General features: G+C 43.7%; 1 protein-coding gene across 2 annotated transcripts in view; it reads left to right on the top strand.

The window, feature by feature from the left end:
• LOC132767139 (deubiquitinase DESI2-like) overlaps positions 1-25,049 on the top strand; it is an 88,622-nt gene that overhangs the window by 46,368 nt on the left and 17,205 nt on the right. For both annotated transcript variants that reach the window (XM_060761772.2, XM_067462804.1), the window contains exons 3-4: positions 14,777-14,849; positions 19,976-20,069. In XM_060761772.2, the coding sequence (XP_060617755.1) occupies positions 14,777-14,849; positions 19,976-20,069 (167 nt within the window). The remainder of the gene's footprint in view (positions 1-14,776; positions 14,850-19,975; positions 20,070-25,049) is intronic.

The following is a 25,049-nucleotide window of genomic DNA, read 5'->3' as shown; positions in this document are numbered from 1 at the left end:
AAAGTTAATTTTAACATTAACTTCTGATTTCAACTGTGTCAAATAATGGAGCCACAGTAGTGCAATGGGTTAGCCCTTGTGCTGGCTGAATTGTTGACCTGAAGATTGGCACTTCGAATTCATGAGATGGGGTGAGCTCCCATCTGCCAGTTCCAGCTTCCCATGCAGGGACATAAGAGAAGCCTTCCACAGGATGGTAAACATCCGGGAGTCCCCTGGGCAATGTCCTTGCTGACAGCCAATTATCTCACACTAGAAGCAACTTGCAGTTTCGCAAGCTGCTTCTGACACGAAACAAATAACTGTGTCAAATACCTTTGTGGTCATGAAAAGATTATCAAAGATCTAATCTGTATTCTTCCTACATATTCCCTGTTTAAAGTGTTCTTTAATATCACTGGAGCCACAAGTGTGGCTCAAGCAAAACAGGAGGCTCAGCTGTGTGAATTTTTGTTCCTGATGCAAAGGTGTGCATGTTATTTAATCCATTTCTCCTTTGGTTGCTTTACCTCTAAGGATCACTCCAAGCTGCTTCTCCATCTGGCTGGCAGTGTGAGGTAGAGATATGGAGTCACGGCATTCTGTTTCCTACACGTAAGAAAGTAACAGAATATACAGTATGACCCTTGAATTTTTGAGACTGGCACCTGTGGTTTCATTTATGCAGGTCTGGCAAAATATGTCCTTGCTGTGTATTTTATTGATCCTTCAGTGGATAGAATATCTTCTATAGTATGTTTGAGCCAGAAGTTCTTATTCCAATTCACTTTACTATTATCTGTAGTTTTGCATATTCACATAAAGTCCTGGGACATGTTTCCAATGGAAGCAGAGAGACAACTAAATTGGAAAGGCTTCCTACAGGTTCCTAAAAAATCAAATATTCTGTGTGCCTTTTCTAGTTTAGCAGATAACTGTGTGGTGCTAAGCATGTACTGAGGATTGTTCCATAGAGCAGTGAAGTGTTTGCACAGTTTAGTCATGCACACTTCTGAACAGCTCTTGCTGTTCTCTGGAGATGGGGGTGAAAGCAGGACAAAGTGGATGCTTTGATTCATCTACTTTGTGTTCAGCTTCCCTGATGAACTTCAAAGGGAAAGCCTTGTGTCTGAGGCAGACATGAGCTCAGTTCATTTCCCCTACTTGCACTGCCTGTCTTTAAACTCTGATTCCTGTTGTGTGACCAGTGTGAGATATGAGGCCACCTACCTTCAACTTGGAACCTTTTTGTATAGGCACCTCCGGGCTTAAGAGACAAGTGGTTTTTCAGAGGTAGTTACAATGATGGAGCTTTGTTTGTCATAGCGACTTATGATGATGGAGTATCTCAGCCAGTATATCCAATTTGTTCTTAAAACCATGGTGGGAATAGTGGAGACCGCAAAATGTTGTCACAAAGCTGGGTATGTTTAACTTGGGGGATAGGAGACTGAATGGTGATATGATAGCCAAAATTTAAACACCCAAAAGGATGCCATGTGGAAGAGGGAACAAGCTTGCTTTCTGCTGTTCCAGACACTAGATGAACCATCAGATTTAAATTGGAAGAAAAGAGAGTCTACCTAAATGTTAGGAACAAATTCATATTGTTAAGAGCTGTTTGCCAGCACAATTGACTGTGTGTCTTTGGAGGTCTTCTAACAGAGATTGGATGGCCAACTCCCAAGAGTTGTGCAAATGTTCATAAGTTGAAAGAGTGCCCCATATTCTTCTCATCTCCCTCTCTTTGCTTTCAAAAATGCAGGACAATGCAACATTCAAATAAGAAAAAAACCTGCCTAATAAGGGGCATATTGGGATTAGGAGTGTCATTGTGGTTGAGGTGACAGATGGGCAAGAGACCGTCACAGCTCAGGTCGTATGTCAGCCTTTGCCCTAAAATGGGAGCATTAATTTCTCAGCCAGAGACCAAGGAGCATTAAGGGAGCTTCCTGGCAGGGAAGCAGACTTGTAAAGCTGAGGGAAATTACTAGTGAGGCACCATGGAATTAGGAGCTTTATGCTATTTGGGCTAAGAGGACACTTGCCATCCTTAGATTCCTGTGTTGAATAATAAGGTAACTCTTTTTTTGAGAGAGAGAGAGAGAGAGAGAGCTGTAGCATTCATTCAAAATGCATCTCTGGATACTTAGAGAGCTAATAGGGTTGGCATAATCATCAATAATGCAAGAAGAAAGGCAAGGAAAGTGGATTAAGTATATCCACTAGGAGCACACTAGTTGATACTACAAAATATCAGGGCCACCCAGAGACGGACACATATGTCTATAGTCCAGATGGTAGAAAATAATCCCTCTGAAGACAATGAAGCATGGGGATTGGTAGAAAGTAATTTGCCCAATTAGCTGAGAGAAGCAAAATCCATAATTACCAGGGCTATGCAAATTCTAGAACTGTAGCCAGTATGATGTAGTAGTTTGAGTTTTGAACAAGGACTCATGGAGGCCAGGGTTCAAATCCCTGCTTGGCCATATAAACCCACTGTATGATTGGGTTGTAGGTTTTTTCGGGCTATATGGCCATGTTTTAGAGGCATTTTCTTCTGACGTTTCACCTGCATCTATAGCAAGCATCCTTGCCATAGATGCAGGCGAAACGTCAGGAGAGAATGCCTCTAAAACATGGCCATATAGCCTGAAAAAACCTACAACAACCAAGCGATTCCAGCCATGTAAGCCTTCGACAATCCACTGTATGATCTTGGGCAAGTCTTTGTTTTATTCCGATATGAGGAAGGCAGTAGCAAACATCCTCCAAACAAATCTTACCAAAAAATTCTATGATAGGATTATTGTAAATCAGCTTGAAGACAAACAGTATGACACTCATATCTGAAGGATAATGTGTGTATGTGTGTGTGTTCTCTAAAGCAACTTTAAAAAACCTGCAAATACAGGTTTCACAGTGTGTCAGAAATGGCTGGTGGAGTGTTACCATCAGTAGATATGACTGATTATCATGAATTTCATTACCCTTTACGGTCTCAATGAAAGCAAAAATTTTGCATATCCCAACATTGTTGCCAGAGAGTAGTTACCTCACCTTGAGCATGAGAGGGACATGAGAGAAGCCTCCTCGCAGGATTGCAAGACATCCGGGCGTCCCCTGGGCAACGTCTTCGTAGACGGCCGATTCTCTCAACCCAGAAGCAACCGGAGATGACTTGAAGCATGCAAACAAGGAAGCAAAACAACCAACGGTCCTTTTCAGGACCAACCATGACAATAATCGCAATCAACATCGAAGGCATGTCAGCTGCCAAAGAACAACTGCTCTATGAACTGTGCCGAGATAAGAAATGTGACGTGCTGTGTGTCCAAGAAATTTATTTATTTATTTATTTATTTATTACTTGCACTTATTTACCGCCACTCTCAGCCCAGGGGGCGACTCGTGGCGGTGAACAACAACATAGAAAAGACAATTTACAGTAATCAGAACAATACATAACATGCTACTACTACTTGACATATACTTATACTAAAAATCCGCTTCGTCATATCATGGGTCATAGTCAGTCTCATAGTCGTGGTCCATTCCGGTCATCATTGCCAAGATATAGCACTCAGTTAAAGGCCGACTCGAAGAGCCATGTTTTCAGGCTCTTACGAAAGGCCATAAGGGAGGGCGCCTGTCTAACTTCAGCAGGGAGGGCGTTCCACAGCCGGGGGGCCACCACCGAGAAGGCCCGCTCTCTCGTCCCCGCCAGGCGTGCCTGTGAGGCAGACGGGATCGAGAGAAGGGCCTCCCCGGATGATCTCAAGGTCCTCGTGGGCTCGTAGGCCAAGATGCGGTCTGCAAGGTATTTTGGGCCGGAACCGTTTAGGGCTTTGTAGGATAGTACCAGCACCTTAAATTGGGCCCGGTAGCAAATCGGCAGCCAGTGGAGCTGGGACAGCAGGGGCGTTGTGTGCTCCCTACGCCCTGCTCCTGTTAACAACATGGCTGCCGCGCGCTGGACTAGCTGGAGCTTCCGGGCCGTTTTCAAGGGCAGCCCCACGTAGAGAGCGTTGCAGTAGTCGAGGCGGGATGTGACCAAAGCGTGTACCACCGTGGCCAAGTCAGACTTCCCAAGATACGGGCGCAGCTGGCGCACGAGCCTGAGCTGTGCAAATGCTCCCCTGGTCACCGCTGAAACCTGGGGATCCAGGCTCAGCGACGAGTCCAGGGTCACACCCAAGCTGCGAACCTGAGCCTTCAAGGGGAGTGCGACCCCGTCCAGCACAGGCTGTAACCCTATACCCTGTTCGGCCTTGCGACTGACCAGGAGTACCTCTGTCTTGTCTGGATTTAATTTCAGTTTGTTCGCCCTCATCCAGACCATTACAGCGGCCAGGCACCGGTTCAGGACTTCGACGGCCTCCTTAGTAGCAGGTGGGAAGGAGTGACAGAGTTGGACATCATCTGCGTACAGATGACACCGCACCCCGAAACTCCGGATGATCTCACCCAGCGGCTTCATGTAGATGTTAAACAGCATGGGGGACAGGATGGAGCCCTGAGGAACCCCACAGGTCAAAGGCTGTGGTGTTGAACAGGAGTCCCCCAATAACACCTTCTGGGTACGGCCCTCCAGAAATGACCGGAGCCACTGCAAAGCAGTGCCCCCGAGACCCATCTCTGCAAGGCGCCCCAGAAGAATACCGTGGTCGACGGTATCGAAGGCCGCTGAGAGGTCCAGGAGCACCAACAGGGACACACTCCCCCTGTCTAGCTCCCGGCGCAGATCATCGACTAAGGCGACCAAGACCGTCTCGGTACCATGTCCCGGTCTGAAACCAGACTGTGCCGGATCCAGATAATCCGTGTCTCTCAAGAATACCTGGAGTTGTGAGGCCACCACGCTTTCCATGACTTTGCCCAAGTAGGGAAGATTGGAAACAGGCCGAAAGTTTTCGAATTTGGTGGGGTCCAGTGATGGCTTCTTCAACAGCGGCTTTATAATAGCCTGTTTTAGGCTCGCTGGAATCTTGCCTTCCCGAAGGGAGGCATTCACCACCACCGTTACCCACTCGGCCAATCCCCCTCTGGCCTCCTTCAGAAGCCAGGATGGGCAGGGGTCTAGGATGGACGTGGTGGGCCTCATTCCTCCAAGTATCTTGTCCACATCCTCGGGCTTCACAAACTGAAAAGAATCCAACAAAATAGGACAAGCAGGTGCTTGTGTCACATCCACAGAGACTGCACTTAATGTGGCGTCCAGCTCAGAGCGGATCAAAGCGACTTTGTCTGCAAAGAACCGAGCAAATGCTTCACAGCGCGTGACCGAATTGTCAGGGCTCCCACCTGAGGTAGGGGGAGTTAAAAGACCTCTGACAATCCGAAACAGCTCCGCCGGACGGTTCTTTGCAGACGCAATAGTAGCCGCAAAGAAAGTTTTCTTTGCGGCTTTTATTGCCGCGGCATATGCCCTTAGAAAGGACACAAACCGTGTTCGATTTGGCTCGCTTGGGTCCGAGCGCCACACGCTCTCTAGTACCCTCTTCCTTCGCTTCATCGCTGCCAGCTCCTCAGTGAACCAAGGGGCTGGTTTAGCTCGGTTACTCGAGAGGGGACGTTCCGGAGCGATCCTGTCAATTGCCCTGGTCATCTCCCCATTCCAGAGAGCGACCAAGGCCTCGACATGGTCACCTACCGAGGTGGCGGGAAAATCCCCAAGAGCCGTCAGGAATCCATTCGGATCCATAAGCCTCCTGGGGCGGACCTTCTTAATGGGTCCTCCACCTCTGCAGAGGTTAGGGGGCGCAGTGAGCCTAAATCTGATCAAGAAGTGGTCGGTCCATGGCAACGGAGAGATAGACAGCTCCTCCACACCGCCACCCTGCTCCCATCCCTGGCAGAAGACCAAGTCCAATGTGTGTCCAGCACAGTGGGTGGGGCCAGTTATCCGTTGGGACAGCCCCATGGTTGCCATGGCGGACATGAAGTCCTGAGCCGCTCCTGTGAGGGTTGCCTCGGCATGGATGTTGAAGTCCCCCAGCACAAGGAGCTGTTGGGACTCCACCGCCAGGCTCGAGACCACCCCCGCTAGCTCAGGTAGGGAGACTGTAGTGCAGCGAGGTGGACGGTACACTAGCAGAATCCCTATTCTGTCCCGGTCACCCACCCTCAGGTGGACGCATTCAAAAACACACAGGGATGAACGACAGAAACGACCCAAAGTTCCAGGAATGATCCTAGTAGCGGAAAGACCACATGCGCAGTATGGAAGTGCTGTCTTTGTCAAACCAGGCCTCCAAGTCAGCAGTGCCCACAACACTGAAGAAAACAATATCGAGGTTATAACAGTAGAGCTTAATAACATCACCATCACCTCTGTGTACAAGCCCCCAAATGAAGATTTCTGCTTCTCCTCCCCCGAGAACTTTGACAGGCACCAAAGGGCGGTAGTAATTGGTGACTTCAACAGCCATAGCCATGTATGGGGCTATGCCCAAGAGGACAGAAATGGAGAGGCTGTCCTGTCCTGGTCTGAACTGCACAAACTATCACTCATCCATGATAGCAAGCTCCCACCATCCTACAACAGCGGGAGATGGCACCGAGGTTATAACCCAGACCTCTTATTTGTGAGCGACAGCATCGTACAGCAATGCACCAAATCAGTGGGACCACCAATCCCAAACACACAGCACCGACCAATAATATGCCAACTGTTCCCAACAATAAGGCCCCAGGAAGTTCGATTTAAACGAAGATACAACTTCAGAAAGGCAGATTGGACTAAATTCTCAGACATGTTAGACGACATGATCACATCGGTCGCGCCAGTCCCTGAGGAATACGAACATTTTATTGAAATAGTGAAAACCTGCTCACGGGCCTCCATACCGAGAGGCTGCAGAACCCACTACCTCCAGGGCATTACTCCTGAAACAGCTGCCTTGTTGGAAAACTATTACAGGCTCCACAACGAAGACCCATTCAGTGAGCAGACTCTTCAGGCAGCGCAGAGCATTGTGTCCTCCATCTCTGAAGCCAAGAAAGAACAGTGGATCAAGTTGATCACAGAGGTCGACATGGGCAGGAACAGCCAGAAGGCGTGGAGGCTGCTGAGACGGCTGAGCAACGATCCCTCACAAACTAATACCCATGCCAACATAAAGGCAGATCAGATAGCACACCAACTCTTGAAGAATGGGAAACCCAACCTTGCCACCAAAGTAGGAAAGAAACCAATAGCCAGACAACCAGAGATTGAGAACAACAACCTCCATGAACCCTTTACATCTACTGAATTGGACATGGCTCTCAACAAATGTAAGAATGGCAAAGCAGCTGGCTTGGATGATCTACGGATGGAACAAATCAAGAACTTTGGTCCAAAAGCAAGGCGCTGGCTGCTGGAGCTGATGAACAACTGCACTGCATCCTGTCAGATCCCCAAAATCTGGAGGAAAGCAAGAGTCATCGCCATCTTGAAGCCAGGCAAAGACCGTAATGACCCAAAAAGCTACAGACCAATCTCCCTGTTGTGCCACCTCTACAAAGTTCTGGAGAGACTTATTTTGCATAGAATTATGGAAAATATAGACCCCTGTCTGATCCCACAGCAAGCTGGCTTCAGAAAAGGCAAAAGCTGCACATCACAAGTGCTGAACCTGACCCAGCACATAGAAGATGGCTTTGAAAGGCAGCAGATCACAGGTGCTGTCTTCATAGACTTGTCAGCAGCCTATGATACTGTGAACCACCGCCTCCTCCTGAGAAAAATGTATAATATCACAAAGGACTACCACCTCACCTGCCTCATAGGAAACCTGCTACAAAACAGGAGCTTTTTTGTTGAGTTCCAGGGCCAGAGAAGCAGATGGCGGAAACAGAAGAACGGCCTGCCTCAGGGGAGCGTGCTTGCTCCATCCATGTTCAACATCTACACAAATGACCAGCCACTGCCAGAAGGGACAGAGAGTTTCATCTATGCTGACGATCGTGCCATTACTGCTCAAGCAGGGAGCTTTGAGATGGTAGAACAGAAGCTCTCCGAAGCTCTAGGTGTTCTTACTGCCTATTACAGGGAAAACCATCTGATCCCTAATCCATCTAAAACACAGACATGCGCCTTTCACCTTAAGAACAGACAAGCATCCCGAGCTCTGAGGATTACCTGGGAAGGAATCCCACTGGAGCATTGCAGCGCACCCAAATACCTGGGAGTCACTTTGGACCGTGCTCTGACCTACAAGAAGCACTGCCTGAACATCAAACAAAAAGTGGGCGCTAGAAACAACATCATACGAAAGCTGACTGGCACAACCTGGGGATCACAACCAGACACAGTGAAGACATCTGCCCTTGCGCTATGCTACTCTGCCGCTGAGTATGCATGCCCAGTGTGGAACACATCTCATCACACTAAAACAGTGGATGTGGCTCTTAATGAGACATGCCGCATTATCATGGGGTGTCTGCGACCCACACCACTGGAGAAATTACACTGCTTAGCCGGTATTGCACCACCTGACATCCGCCGGGAAGTAGCAGCCAATAGTGAAAGGACCAAGGCAGAGACATCTCCAGCTCATCCCCTGTTTGGGTATCAGCCAGCATGTCAACGACTTAAATCAAGACATAGTTTTCTTAGAACTACAGAGACACTCGCTGGAACACCCCAGCAAGCGAGAGTCCAAAAGTGGCAAGCCCAAACCCAGCACCTCAATTCATGGGTGATACCAGATGAGAGACTCCCCCCTGGGCACTCAGAAGACTGGGCGACTTGGAAGGCGCTGAACAGATTGCGCTCTGGCACCACGAGATGCAGAGCCAATCTTAAGAAATGGGGCTACAGGGTGGAATCCTCGGCATGCGAGTGCGGAGAAGAACAAACCACTGACCACCTGCTGCAATGCACCCTGAGCCCTGCCACATGCACGATGGAGGACCTTCTTGCGGCAACCCCAGAGGCACTCCAAGTGGCCAGATACTGGTCAAAGGACATTTAACCAAATACCAAATTTACAAAATCTGTGTGGTTTTTTTTTCTTTTTCTTTTTCTTTTTAATCTCTGTGTTTGTTTTGCTCTGTTAGAATTGTAATACAATGGTTGCTGATGACACGATAAATAAATACCTTGAGCATTTCCATATTTGAAGGATTTATAGAGTATTTCCAAAAAACAAAGTCTACACAAAAGAATGTGAATACTGTATTTCAAAATTCAAATTGCTAAAGTGCACCTTTATTAATTAGGGTAAATGTGAAAATTAGGTAAATTACACAGATAAATGAAAACTAGGGAAACTGTGGGAAAATATTTAGAAATGTCAATATAGGAGGGGGAAATGAAGATTCAAAACCAAATGCAGAAACAAAGATGAGAAGAAAATGGAAGTCAGAGAAACTCAATGAAATTGAATCTCAGAGCTTTTTATATCACAAAAATGAGTAACAGAGTAGGATTTTGAGAATTAGAATTTAACCTTATGATGGGGGGGGGGGTGGTATTGTGGGGCTGGATAAAGCACAGGCCTCCAAATGTTTGGGACTGCAACTTCCACAAGCCCTTTCCTGTGTAGCTAATTGTAGGAGATGTAGTCATACAATGTTTCAAGGGTTGTGCCCTTGACTCCAATGAGTCTTCAATGTCTGCCATAGAGAAGACTTAGAGAATGTGCTTGTCAGGGCTTTAGACAAGATGTGTGGTCCTTTTCATCATATTCAGTTATAGGACATTGTTCCACTTTAATTGCTATAGATCCATCCCTGAAATCCTGGATTGGTATTTGAGAGGGACATTTATAATTTTCTGAAAAGAGATCTCTAGTGGCAAAAACCAAACTACAAACCACAGAGTTCCATCTGATGGAATCATGGCAGTTAAAGTGAAATAACAGCACTATAACTGCTTACTGCGAATAGGTCCCTGATCTCTCAGATGTGACTAAAGCCCCTTGCACACTGCCCCAATATTCCAGCATCTGATCCCAGATTATCTTCTTATCCTAGAGTATCTGGCAGTGGAGACTCGTGTTATTCAGTTCAAAGCAGATAATCTGGGATCCGATTCTGGGATATATGACAGTGTATAAGAGGCCTCAGTCCAGTGCCATTTCATGACTTTCTAAAAAGACTTCCTCAAATCTTTCCCTCCAAGTCTTATGACTAGCATATATGACCAGCCTCTATGAAGAGTATGTATGTTACAGAATCCAGATTTTTTAATTCGTCTTTAAAAAATATTATCTTTATTTGGGTTTTGGAAATTGGAACTGCATTAAACAAATATTTTCATCTTGAGATTCTAAACATAAAGGACACCATTTAGTTCACTTGGTATAGAAGCTAAACAGTTAAACTAACAATGTACAGTTCTGTGTTAGTGTGTTATTTGAAAATTGATCAAGGACATTTTAGTCAGAATGTTCTGATTTTATGCAACTGAGACAAAGGCTGTAGTCATCAAAAGCAAAAGTTTTATCCGTACAGTCCAGTAAACAAGCGTGACCGTATAATCCTATGCATATTTACTCAGAAATAACTCCAGCAGAGGTCAATGGGGCTTATACACAATTACAGTGCAACTTAACTTCTCTGATACAGAGTTATACAATATTTTGGAGCTTGGACTTCCATTAGCTTCAACCAGTACAGATAATAGCTCATGATTCTGGTATCTGCAGTCCAACAACATGTGGAGAATACCAGATTCACGAAGTCTCGTCTGATTCAACTATGTGTTTAGGTCAACGGTGGATATCATCTCTTGTCATTAGCTATGTGAGCTTGGGCTCATGGCAATTGTAATCCAGCAACATATGGAGGACTACAGGTGTGATCTTTGGCCCTCTCTTCCAGATACTTCACCTGCAGAAGGCAAATGCTTTCTTAGTGGTGGCTTGCTACTTCTAGAATGCTCTCCTCACGTTTCAATACATATGTTCTTCAGCGGATGAACCAAATGCCACAGAAGAGCAGTTTATATCCAGGCTGGAAGTAGTTTGAGGAGACAGGATGTAGAGGGTCACATGGTAGTTTTTGTATCCATCAATATCAAAGAAACACAGATATCTATAACAATGACAAGCGAAGTGTTATCCAAACAGAACCTCAACCCAGGGATCCTTGTCACATTATAATTTGGATATTATTTTGAACTGGACAGCATTTTGAACTATTTGGACTTAATTTGGACTGTCTTTTGAAGACAGTTTACTTTCTCAAGGACTACGAGATAACCAAGTAACATTCAGATTTGTTATTTCTTTGTATGGTTCATATGCAGTGTATTTATACAGTTTTTGTATCCAGACAAGTTGCGCCTGGCCCTCACATAAAGTGAGAGGGTAAAATCCAGGAGCTATTTAGATCTAGACCAGTGCTTCCCGAATTCAAATTCCTCCTAGAAGTCTCAGATACCAAGGATACTGGAAGCTGAAGTCCAACACAGCAGGAGGAATAGAGATTGAGAAACAGTGAATCCAAATACTTAAAGGTTTATGGTCAATTGGCCAACCAGGTGTAGAAATGGCCACCTGAGGAATATGTGCTCCTCTTGAATCAATTACTTGTGAGTAGACCATTCCACAGTGAATGACACTGTGTTTCTAGATGGAGGCCCTGAAGGCCGAGGCTTTAATATCTGATGTTTGAGTTACAATGAGGATGGTGTTTCTGTGTTAGTCAAATGAGATTTTGACTGCCTATCTAGTTCACTAAAGACCTCATCATAACGGGGCTAGATTCAGCCCCCGTTACCCATGGAGCTGGCTGGATCCCATCAAACTATGTCATGTTGGCTTCATGGGTGCAGAGGGGTGGAAACAAAGGCTTTCTGTGTTGCCCAATCTATGGGGAAGCCACACACAACATGCTTCCCCCATGTGATTGCCCTCCAAGCAAGGCAAATGATGTGAGCAATGCGAGGAGTGGGGTGCCCGATTCCCCATGCCTTGCAGCGAAGCAGGCCACCCCCTCCTTCTGCTGCCAGCTGTCTGATGAAGTGGTAAGCCTCCACAACCATGGTGAAGGCAGATTGGTCTGGCTTCAGACTTTGCTTTCGATCTTCATGCTTTCACCTCATCAGACTGTCAGCAGCAGGAGGTAGTAGTACACTGCTTTGCCATAGGGTGTGGGGAATCTGAAGCGCCACGTCTTGCATCACTGGGATTCACGAAAGGGTAATCACATGGGGAAAGACTGAGTGTGCGTGGTGTGCATGGCTTCCACCCACAGATTTAATGGCAACATGTGAAGCATCACGTGTTGCCGCAACACGTCGGTTCCGCCCTCAGAGCTGGTGCAACATCATCTGATGGGAGCTGGATGGCTCCATGGGTGACTGGGGCTAAATTGGCATATGCCATCGATTTTAACTCCATATGATGAGGTCATTAGTTTGCAGAAGTAGCAGACACAGAGTGGTTAGTGACCTGTAACTCCCTGCGTGACTCAGGATTGGCTATACTGGTCTGGGCTCCAGGATTTGCAGTCCAATGACATCTCAAGAGCTGTGCTTTCCCCAGCAATTGCTGTAAAGCAAAATAATATAAATGTATTATACCAGGCCTTTTAAATTGGTGCTGCTTATGCTGTTTTCAGGTTCTTACTTCCTCTTATGTTTGTCATTATCCTGGATGTGTGTTGGCTTTTGTTTTTTTACTTAATAACAAAATTCTTTGATCACTCCTCAAAGGAGAAACAGAAATTTCCTATTCTGATGTTGGTGCTCTTTTTAGTGCTGGTCATCGACCGATAAACACACACACACCAAAATCCTACTGCTTTTGTTGTCACTTTGTCTAAGCAAGCCCTAGAAAGACATGCTTTGAAGAAGGAGGAGGGTACAAAATCATTAAATAAGTAACTCTAGAAGCTCACCAGAAGTGAATAGCCTATGAGAGCAGGATGCTACACTTCAAGTCCTGTCATCTAAAAGATTTCAACTTCCTGAGCTTCGAGGCATGCTGCCCGCATTATCACAGTGAAAGCTCAGCTCCAAATATGCAGACTTTCTCAACAACAGCTGGGCAAGCTAAGCAATGACATCATAATCCTGTCAGCCAATGCAGAGGGCATTTTCAGGATTTCAAGACTCAGCTAATGCTGAGATACATTTCTACATACATTATAATAGCTAGAGATGAACTGCGCAGCTGCACAAGCAGTGTAGGAGCCATTTCTCCCTTTGGCATCTGCCTGCTGGGCAGCACTGATATATTTCAGAATACCCAAAGTGGCAGCTTGATTTCCAGTTGTCCTTCCAATCCATTTTTGGCAAAAATTTAAGAATGTTGGGACATTTTTAGGAGGTTGGAAGGCTTTGAGCAAGTCAAGAGAAACACAATAGTATTGTTTGGGCACATATTGTCTGGGATCAAAGGGACACCCAAAAATCAACCCATTTCATTTGGGGGTCCAAAGCAACACGTGCAATGCAAATGTCCAACCTAATCCCCCTGCTAGAGTGATGATTCTTCCTCCTTAATGTTGATGAAATAGCCATTGACAGCAACACATTAGAGCTTACACAACATTTGGAGAAGGAACCCATTGCAATCTGATGTTGGGATGTGTGTAGAGTTTCAATGGAAGTGTCAGATATTTTTTCTTGGTCTGGGCTTCCTGGACTATCTGGGAGAATTCACTCTGGAATCCGCACCTGGCTTTGGCCATCTGAAAATGGAAGTACTCAAAAGCATACCAGGAATGGAAGTATTATTTGTAATTATTTATTGAGAGTCAGAAAACCCAACAAGAATGTTGTGCAATTTTCTTCTAACATGATAATGCTCGAAAGTGCTGTGCAAGAATTGTCCTGCAGGGGAAAAACACATGCGAGGTGAGAAAAACCTCTTTTTTCAGTACAGAAAACACCCTGTTTCCTCTGTAACAAGCTAGGATGTTCAAATATGGGACTATACTTCAGAAGAATATTCATTTTCTTCAGCAGGCAGGCAAAAACTACCATAATTAGTATTAGCTAATTATTTGTAACCCGAAACCACGTATTTCAATTCTATACAAAATACAACTCCAACATACTAATTTTTGCTATTGAAGCAAAGTTTACAATTGGAATCATGAAGTTATTGAGGAAGGTAACACAGAGAGAGATTCCTGTTGTCCCACATTTATAAAAGCTACACAGCCAGGCCAAGCATGGTGGTCTGAACAATTGGCCATGGGCTTCATAGATGTGTGCTTCACAAGTTTTGGGTATATTGGGCTACAAATTCAAGATCTGCTGTAAATTTGCATCCTGAAGCCAGTACTCCCCATGTTTTTTCCATAATCAATCTACCAAAACTGAAAATATATTTTATGATTTCTTTGATATGTATCCCAGCTTTCTGCAGTCTCATACATCAAAATTGTCATGATGAAAAATGTTTCAGAATGCATGAACATTGATGAGTGATATTTCTAGGGCAGAGATTATAGCCGTGTGACCCTCAAGATATTGCTGGACTACATCTACTATTCTTCAACTTTCTAGCTAGGGCTGCTAGAAAATGTAGTTCACTAACACCTGGGACATCTATAAACTTTCTACCCACCTCCTTCTAAATATATAGAGGCTGAGGGTTAAGCTGTCTAGAGTTATGCGTTTATTCTTGTTGAGTTCTGTGCAGCTTATTTCTGAATATTTTATGACCTATGTTTACTTTATGTAAAATTTATGAAGTTTTCTGTGTTAAATGTTTGCAATTGTGACATAACCAGAGCCTTCAGGACAAGGGAAGATGGAATAACAATATAAAGTGATAAATATAGAGATTTCCAAGCACTGTTTGTTCCATTAACATTTCCAAATCTGTCTCCCTCCCCCTTTCTCTAGTATTGGATAAATGAATACACCTCCACATTGGGTATTGGAGTCTTCCACTCTGGAATTGAGATCTATGGCAGAGGTATGGTGTTTTCTGTTAGCTATGTCTGGAAATGGGGAATTTTTCACTATGCTGAGTATTCTGAAAGGGGTGGAGGGAAGTTCTCTAGGCTGTCATCTACCATGATCAGAAAGCTTCCTCTTAAAAGAGATCTGTCTTTCCCATACCAGATCTATTTATGCAGTTTTCTTCTGCTACGGAGGTAGTAACTGTCATATTTTAAAATAAAGAAATCTGTAGCAGTGTGGAGTTGGAGTTGGTATCTAAATTTACAATACTAGTCAGAATTTTAAATAGAGAAATATCTGTTGGTAGACTGAAGTTGGATACCTGAGCCTTACAACTGGAGTTGACAGACTTATCCTTGAAGACCTACTCCATTTCCCTCACTAAAGCCCTGAGATACTCCATCCAGATTGTAATTCACCCTTGGAAATAATCTTGAGCCCATGAACTTTTGGATATCAGAATTCTTGCCAAGCACTCATGTCTTCTATACTTGACTCAATTTAGTTTTCTGAAATTCACCACTATAATTCCAGTAAGAGGCAGGGAGACATTTTGCATAGCCTTAAACTATTTAGCAGGTACAGTTCTGATGAATCCTCTGTCATCACTTTTTTTCAATTGTTTTTTGTCATGTCAGGAGTGACTTGAGAAACTGCAAGTCGCTTCTGGTGTGAGAAAATTGGCCGTCTGCAAGGACGTTGCCAAGGGGACACCTTGATGTTTTTTTGATGTTTTACCATCCTTATGGGAGGCTTCTCTCATGCCCTCGCATGGAAAGCTGGAGCTGATAGAGGGAGCTCATCCACGCTCTCCCCAGATTCGAACCTGGGACCTGTCGGTCTTCAGTCCTGCTGGCACTTTATATGCACCGGGGTTATATAAAGTGCATATAAAGTGTTTATGATTTACAAAAGTAAGGTACTTGGTACTACTTTTTAACAGCAATAGATTGCATTTTCCTGTGAGACAAGAGGGTATGCTGAAGGCTGCAGTGCTGCTGGTAGGGTCTCCTATGTCAGATAGACTTTTGGTGAAGAACCAGATTAAATGGGCCAAACAGCTATTAAGTAGCAGCAACAGTGGTGAGTGACATCAGTGGAAGATCTCTCAGAGGCAGTGGCAGTGGTACCATAGATAATACTTGTTATTACTGTGCAAAATGAGGCATGATTAACCCCCTTTGAATGTCCTTTATAATAAAATAATCCAACAATCTAAAATGAAATAAGCCATAGTGCCAGCTGAGACTCTCAGGTCAGATTAAACCCAATGAGCTACTGGAGTATGGCTAATCACACAGCTAGATTCAGTTTTTATTATGAAAGATGGACAGTGAAGATAGGAAAAAAATCATCTGCTTTGAAATGTGATACTAGAAAAACGTTCTACTGGTACTGTGGGCAGCCAAAAAGACAATTAAATGGATCCTAGAGCAAATTAAATATGAATCCTCCCTAGAAGTTCAGATAGCTAAACTAAGACTGACATACTTATGACATACTTATGTTAAGTCATGACTCAGTAGATAAAATAATAATGCTCATCAAGGTAGACTGCAGTATGAAGAGACGAAGGGTTCCAGATGGATAAACTCACTCCAGATGGATAAACTCACTCATAACCCTGAGCCTGCAGGACCTGAGAAGGGATGTTGAGGACTTGGCTCCCCTCATACAGATTAACACCCTAGTTGGAAACTCACATCATGGACTGCAAATATATGTTCTTATTCCATATTTTGTCAAAGAAAACCTTGTCTCCAGTGGAAGTTTTCTGGAAGAAAATAAGTTATCTGTTGAGAGGAAATAAATGATCAAAACATTTCCACTAACTTAATGAAATATGCACTAACCAACTCCTTGGGATGTCGAAGGTTGTTGAGAGATTCTCTTTTTAGGTTTTTTGAATTCAGCTTCAAGCTTCCACAAAAATGATTTCCAACCTATCTTGAAGGCAGGTGTAACCTACAACTGCATCAATCTATGGTGGCTTCAGATATGTGCCTCTCTAAATGACTTTAGACTTCTGAAACAGCCATTTTCTGAAGGAATTTTACTCAAATATATTAAGGCAGACACAGGCAATTGTCATCTTCTGTTTGTGGACTATAGCTTCCATCAGCATTGGTTCTGTTGCTTAGAACTGAGTGGGATTGTAGGTGATAGATAGCTGGAAGACCATAGTTGCCTGTCCTCCGTTTTCTGCTAGAACTGGCCTAGAAATTAGCATGTTTCCCTTATTAATAGTAGTGCAACATTTATAACTTTTAGAATCACTTAAGGTAGTGGAATGCCCTTGTAAGCTATTCAGAGAGCATCAACTTATGAGATCAGAGCTATACTCGGAAATGAGGTGTAGTGGTTTGAGTGTTGGGCTACAACTCTGGAGACCAGGGTTCAAATCCCCATTCAGCCATGGAAACTCACTGGGTGATCTTGGGCAAGTCACATTCAGCCTCAGAGGAACAAAAGGCAATACCCCCTTGAACAAATCTTGCCAAGAAGCTCCCTGCCATAAGTTGGAAATGACTTGAAGGCAAACAACAACAAAAAGAATGCAAAGTGCCTGATATATTTCAATTTAGAATGATTGTTGAGCCATGATGCTTGATTGTTGTACATTTAAGCTGAAAACTGGAGCTCCCGGGGATGCAATGGGTTAAAACCTTGTGCCGACAGGACTGCTGATTGACAGGTCAGTGGTTCAACTCTGTGGAGAGTGGGTTGAGCTCCCTCTGTCAGCTCCAGTGCCCCATGTGGGGACATGAGATAAGCCTCCCACAAGGATGGTAAAACATCAAACATCCAGGCATCCCCTGGGAAACATCCTTGCAGACGGCCAATTTTCTCACACCAGGAGTGACTTGCAGTTTCTCAAGTTGCTTCTGACATGAAAAAAAGCTGAAAACTTAGTGGATGTTTTTAAAGGAAATTTAATGATCAGTTTTTGAAAACTGATCAAGGAGATGGGAAATAAGACAGCTGTGGAAAGCATTCAGCTTTTGCATAAGAAAGAGAGCTGATTGCAGTGGGAATTGAAAGCTAGGAAAAAGAGGAGATTTAAAATAAACTTTTTGGAGTTTAGGAAACTGGAAAAAAAATAAGGATCACAGCTCCCAAACTTCTCCAGTCAGTATGGGAGCTGTAGTAATGAAAAAGGCACTTTCAAAACTCTGGTGGAATCAAGCACAGAGAAAGACCTCAATCAAGCAACATAAACTCCAAAGAGAAAATAAAATTCCTGGAGCCACTTGGAATGTAGAAGTTTGGAGGTGAAAGATCAGGCACTCAGATACCCAGCTAGTCTGCTTCCCCCAGGTTCACAGAGAATGGTACTTTTTTTTTTTTACAAAGCTTTAGAGAAAGTCCAACTGACCTTTTGTGCAGAGGAAATGGGAGCACGTGACATCTTACACCAGTGGTTCTCAACCTGTGGTTCCCCAGATGTTTTGGCCTCCAACTCCCAGAAATCCTAACAGCTGGTAAACAGGCTGGGATTTCTGGGACTTGTAGGCCAAAACACCTGGAGACCCACAGGTTGAGAACCACTGTCTTACACCTTGTCTCAGGTGGTAAAATATCTTGGGACAGCTTTATTTCTCCAGCAGGTCCTTTCACTCTGTTCTTAGGCTGGGATAAGCTAGACTGACACAGAGTGCTTAATGGTAAGGGTGAATAAAATACATTAACATCTTGGATGGTTGATTAGATTCCTCCTAGTTGTAGCAACAATGCATGCTGTAGCTCCACTGTGCCAATGTTGCCCTGGCATACAAAACCTACCAGAAGCCAGTGGTTGGCATTCAGTTCCTACTTAACATGTTCATTTAAATGGGATCAGATATCCTCTTTTACAAAGCATTAGATCAGTATTTCTCAAACTTTGGTCCTCCAGATGTTTTGGACTTCAGCTGGGATTTCTGGGAGCTGAAGTCCAAAACACCTGGAGTAATAGAGTTTGAGAAACACTGCTCTAATTTTTCTGTGTAACTGGAGGAAGCACCCTACCTGAAGGCATAGACCATGCCACCTGGAACCCAGTTTTCTCTTTCAACACCACCCTCCCCCTTTCCAGTACTTGCTGCCTGAAGCACCCTTCTCATTCTGTCCAATGGTAGGAATGGCTCCAACAAACAAAGGGAAATAGCTTACATGCTCACACCTACCCACTGTAGCAGTTTGCTATTGCTCGGGCTATAGGCTATTTGCATACGCAATAAATGAATGAAGTTTAAAAGTACAACATAGAATAGAAAAGAAGCATAATTTATTGTAAACAAATTAGAAAGATTAAGATATATCAAAGGTGAACATCAAAACTACATTTAGGTAAAAATACGTTTGGAACAATCAGTTGCGATGTCAGAAATAAATTCTGTTTGAGTGTTCTTTGGTGCCAAAGAAAAAGAGAAAAAAACTGAGTTTCATCAGAGTCAGTATCAGAGAGGAGATAAAAAGGGTTTTCTTACACGGGGTTAAGGCTGTCGTAGTTAGCTGTTGTCAGGGGAACTGAATTTAAGGCATGGGTGTGTGCAATGTCTAGACTTTCAGATGTTGTTTAGTACAGCTCTATCAATTCTAGAAAGGCTAGTGATAAGGCTGATGAATGTTGCAGTCCAAAAGGCAATGACAGCTAGAAGGCAACACATTTTCCATCCACTTCCAGGTTTTCATTTGAACATTAAATGAGCTATCCATGATGCTGAACATTTTTCTGCCAAAATAGATTTAGTATCTTGGATGGTGCTGTTAAAGTTCAGACAAAAACTCATAGCAGATCCATGGGCCATCACAAAGGGAGTCAAGAAATGCCACTCTTCTAGGTTTCAGTGCCGTTGTTAAAAAGTCAGTATGTATATCATTTCACCACTTGACTTAAGTGCTTAGCCCCTGACAATGGCAAGGAAATTGACATTGTAATGTTTATGGTTATGATATAATGTTTGGGATTACAAATTGATACTCTGTTCAAAAACAAGTAAGCAAACTTACCATTTAATGCTGATGTAATGGCATTATATATTATTGTTTGGGTGAAGGTCACCTTCTACTAGACTTAGCATTCCATCCTTGAATGGTCTTTCCCTAGATACAGTTTTTCTGTTACCTCCCTAACAGTCTTTTTTTCTACTTTGCCAGAATTTGCCTATGGAGGGCACCCCTACCCTTTCAGTGGGATTTTCGAAATCACACCAGGCAGTGCCGTGGAACTTGGAGAGACCTTTAAATTCAAGTAAGGACCCTTGCTGCACCTCTCCACATTTGTTTTCTTATAAACCACCACTTGTCAAGAGGACAATCCATTTTAACTCCACCTGTCCTCTATCTTCCCCCTTCTTGTGTGTGTCCTTTCCTCCTTCGGTTGCTTTCTGGAAATCAAGGAAAGCAGTCAATGGCTACAAAGTCTGTAAAATCTGCAGGTTAAAATATTGCATAATCATGAGGAATGATGGGAAGGGTAGTCTGTCAACATGTAGAGGCCATTAACCCCCCTCTCCCAGTCTTGATTACAAATGGCTCAGGGATTAACACAGGATTTGATGGATCTAAAATCTGTTTCATTGTAGCAAAGTAGGGTCTAGAACTCTAGGAGACCAGTGTTTAAGTCCATGCTTAGTCATCAAAACCCATTGGGTTGCCATAAACAAGTCACATTCTCTCAACCTCAGAGGAAGGCAATGGCAAACCTGTTCTGAACAAATTTTCCAAGAAAACTTCATGACTCTTGCCTTAGGAAACGAGTTGAAGACAAACAATAACATTGGCTTTAACTTGATATCTCAAAATGAACTCCTCTTATTTAATCCTTTCTCCAAAGTCTTAATGATGGAAAGTAGATTCCTGCTTCTTCCAGCAGTGTGTAGTTGCTTCTGTCTGCACTCTTGTGGAAATGTTCTGGTTAGTAATCTGCCAGTTTTGGTTTCACCCACATTCTTTTTTCTTTAATGTCATGTAATATCTGTCTCAAGTGTGAAGACACTAGCAAATTTTGCTAAATTGGTCAAAAAGTAATAATAATAATAATAATAATAATAATAATAATATAACTTTATTTTTATACCCCACCACCATCTCCCCTAGGGGACACGGGTGGCTTACAGAGGGACAAGCCCAAAAATTACAGATAAAAACATAGACACAGTTAAAATCAATCAAATAAAAATAATACATCAAAACACAGTCATACACATAAAACAGAAACATAATGGCCCCCAATTAGCATTGGGGGAAAAAAAATCAAATCAGCACAGTTCTTCCCAAGAAGGAGGAGGTAGCAACCTATATTTTAGCAGCAGCATAGATGAACACACAGAGTTTCAAATTTAGACTTCAAAAGAGGTAAGCAAGCAGGTTCCTGACCTAGATGTACAAATCTGTCACTTTCAGTTTCTCCCACATCTGATTTCTTAAAATCTTCAACCATATTACACACAGGATAAGCAAATTACACTTTAAAGCTTCTGATTTAGTGTATCCTTATCTTTGGTTTAGACCAGTGGTTCCCAACATTCTTTTGACCAGGAACCTATCTCCAACATTAGTACCAAAAGAGTTACGAATCAGTTTTTGGTCAACTTTAGATTCGATTTGGTTATTTGGGGTGCAGATTCAAAATATTGCATTGGATATAGCACATCAGCTCTAGTTTCTGATACAGAACATATGCCTTCCAGCAGTCACCATCTGCTCACCCACAGAAACCACATTTAATAAGCCTCTGCTTTTGTTGCAACGGTGTAGTAAAGGTGAGACCGTGAACCATACTTTAGTTCTTGCGGAGCACTGGTGGGCCACAGACCACAGGTTGGGAACCACTGGTTAAGACTGAGGGCCCTTCCATACTGTCCTTTATCCCAGGCCCTAATCACAGATTATCTGCTTTAAACTAGAATATATGAGTCCCCACTGCCAGATAACCTGGGATAAACAAATAATCTGGAATCAGATTCTGGAATAATAAAATCATAGAGTTGGAAGAGACTTCAGGGCCATCCAGCCAAACCCCGCCCAAGAAGCAGGAAAATCTCATTCAAATCACCCCTGTCAGATGGCCTACCCCATTTCTGCAATTCTCAAGGCAAAGAGGAAGTATTTCAGGATTGCAGCACTGTCTTGAAAAATGCTTTGTGTATATTATCATAAGCTTTTGAGTTTTTAAAAAATTAATGGCATGCTCTGTGAAACTGAGTATATTTAGTGCTTTGTGTATTTAGCTTAATTATATCATCAGTAGGCAAATTGGATGTTGTTATTGGTGAGATGTCAAGACTAAAGATAGACATTCTGGGGGTCAGCGAACTGAAATGGACTGGAATGGGCTACTTCACATCCGATGACCACCAGATCTATTACTGCGGACAAGAGGAACATCGAAGAAATGGAGTAGCCTTCATAATTAATAAGAAATTCGCTAAAGCAGTGCTTGGATACAACCCAAAAAATGACAGAATGATCTCAATTCGAGTGCAAGGAAAGCCTTTCAACATTACAGTGATCCAAATATACGCCCCAACCACAGCTGCTGAAGAAGCAGAAGTAGATCAGTTTTATGAGGATCTGCAGGACTTACTGGATAATACACCAAAAAGAGACATTATTCTCATTACAGGAGACTGGAATGCCAAGGTGGGAAGTCAAATGACAACTGGGATCACAGGCAAGCATGGTCTGGGAGAACAAAACGAAGCGGGATGCAGGCTGATAGAATTTTGCCAGGAAAACTCGCTGTGTATAACAAACACTCTCTTCCAACAACCTAAAAGACGGCTTTACACATGGACTTCACCAGATGGTCAGCACCGAAATCAGATTGACTACATCCTTTGCAGCCAAAGGTGGCGGACATCCATCCAGTCGGTGAAAACAAGACCTGGGGCTGACTGTAGCTCAGATCACGAACTTCTTATTGCTCAATTTAAAATAAAACTAAAGAGATCAGGGAAAATACACAGACCAGTTAGATATGATCTCACTAACATTCCTAGCGAATATACAGTGGAAGTGAAGAACAGATTTGAAGGACTAGATTTAGTAAACAGAGTCCCAGAAGAACTATGGACAGAAGTCCGCAACATTGTTCAGGAGACGGCAACAAAGTACGTTCCAAAGAAAAAGAAAACCAAGAAGGCAAAATGGTTGTCTGCTGAGACACTGGAAGTAGCCCAAGAAAGGAGGAAAGCAAAAGGAAACAGTGATAGTAAGGGGAGATATGCCCAGTTAAATGCGCAATTCCAGAGGTTAGCCAGAAGAGATAAGGAACTATTTTTAAATAAGCAATGCATGGAAGTGGAAGAAGACAACAGAATAGGAAGGACAAGAGACCTCTTCCAGAAAATTAGAAACATTGGAGGTAAATTTCAGGCAAAAATTGGTATGATAAGAAACAAAGATGGCAGGGACCTAACAGAAGCTGAAGAGATCAAGAGAAGGTGGCGAGACTACACAGAAGATCTGTATAGGAAGGATAATAATATTGAGGATAGTTATGATGGTGCGGTGAATGAATTAGAACCAGACATCCTGAGGAGTGAGGTTGAATGGGCCTTAAGAAGCATTGCTAACAACAAAGCAGCAGGAGACGACGGGATCCCAGCTGAACTGTTTAAAATCTTAAAAGATGATGCTGTCAAGGTGATGCATGCCATTTGCCAGCAAATATGGAAAACACAAGAATGGCCATCAGACTGGAAAAAATCAACTTATATCCCCATACCAAAAAAGGGAAATGCGAAAGACTGCTCAAACTTCCGTACAGTGGCCCTTATTTCTCATGCCAGTAAGGTAATGCTCAAGATCCTGCAAGGAAGACTCCAGCAATACATGGAGCGAGAGTTACCAGATGTTCAAGCTGGGTTTAGAAAAGGCAGAGGAACGAGAGACCAGATTGCCAATATCCGCTGGATAATGGAGAAAGGCAGGGAGTTTCAGAAAAACATCTACTTCTGCTTCATTGACTATTCTAAAGCCTTTGACTGTGTGGATCATAATAAATTGTGGCAAGTTCTTAGTGGGATGGGCATCCCAAGCCACCTTGTCTCTCTCCTGAGGAATCTGTACAAGGACCAAGTAGCAACAGTCAGAACTGACCACGGAACAACAGACTGGTTCAAGATTGGGAAAGGCGTCCGGCAAGGCTGCATCCTCTCACCCAACCTTTTTAACTTGTATGCAGAACACATCATGCGATGTGCGGGGCTGGATGAATGCAAAGCTGGGGTGAAAATTGCTGGAAGAAACATTAACAACCTCAGATATGCAGATGACACCACTCTGATGGCCGAAAGCGAGGAGGAGCTGAGGAGCCTTCTAATCAAGGTGAAAGAAGAAAGCGCAAAAGCCGGGTTGCAGCTAAACGTCAAAAAAACCAAGATTATGGCAACAAGAATGATTGACAACTGGAAAATAGAGGGAGAAACCGTGGAGGCCGTGACAGACTTTGTATTTCTAGGTGCAAAGATTACTGCAGATGCAGACTGTGGCCAGGAAATCAGAAGACGCTTACTTCTTGGGAGGAGAGCAATGTCCAGTCTCGATAAAATAGTAAAGAGTAGAGACATCAGACTGGCAACAAAGATCCGCCTAGTCAAAGCCATGGTATTCCCTGTAGTAACCTACGGATGTGAGAGCTGGACCTTAGGGAAGGCTGAGCGAAGGAAGATCGATGCTTTTGAGCTATGGTGCTGGAGGAAAGTGCTGAGAGTGCCTTGGACTGCGAGAAGATCCAACCAGTCCATCCTCCAGGAAATAAAGCCCGACTGCTCACTGGAGGGAAAGATACTAGAGACAAAGTTGAAGTACTTTGGCCACATCATGAGGAGACAGGAAAGCCTAGAGAAGACAATTATGCTGGGGAAAGTGGAAGGCAAAAGGAAGAGGGGCCGACCAAGGGCAAGATGGATGGATGGCATCCTTGAAGTGACTGGACTGACCTTGAGGGAGCTGGGGGTGGTAACGGCCGACAGGGAGCTCTGGCGTGGGCTGGTCCATGAGGTCACGAAGAGTCGGAGACGACTGAACGAATGAACAACAACAGCTGCCCTTTGTAACATCACCCTTGTAATATCATCAAGGTCCACTTCTGTGATATCATGTGTAGGCATCCAAAAATGTTGAGTTTTGGAGTCTGGGATAGTCCTGACTTGGCAACTCTGTACCAGTTAAAAAACAGAAGACTACACATTTTCTTAATATTGCTATTGCACTGTTTGTGTAG

The sequence above is a fragment of the Anolis sagrei genome, chromosome 1 (assembly GCF_037176765.1).
Source record: "Anolis sagrei isolate rAnoSag1 chromosome 1, rAnoSag1.mat, whole genome shotgun sequence".
NCBI lineage: Eukaryota > Metazoa > Chordata > Lepidosauria > Squamata > Dactyloidae > Anolis > Anolis sagrei.
This window is presented reverse-complemented; position numbering and strand designations above follow the sequence as displayed.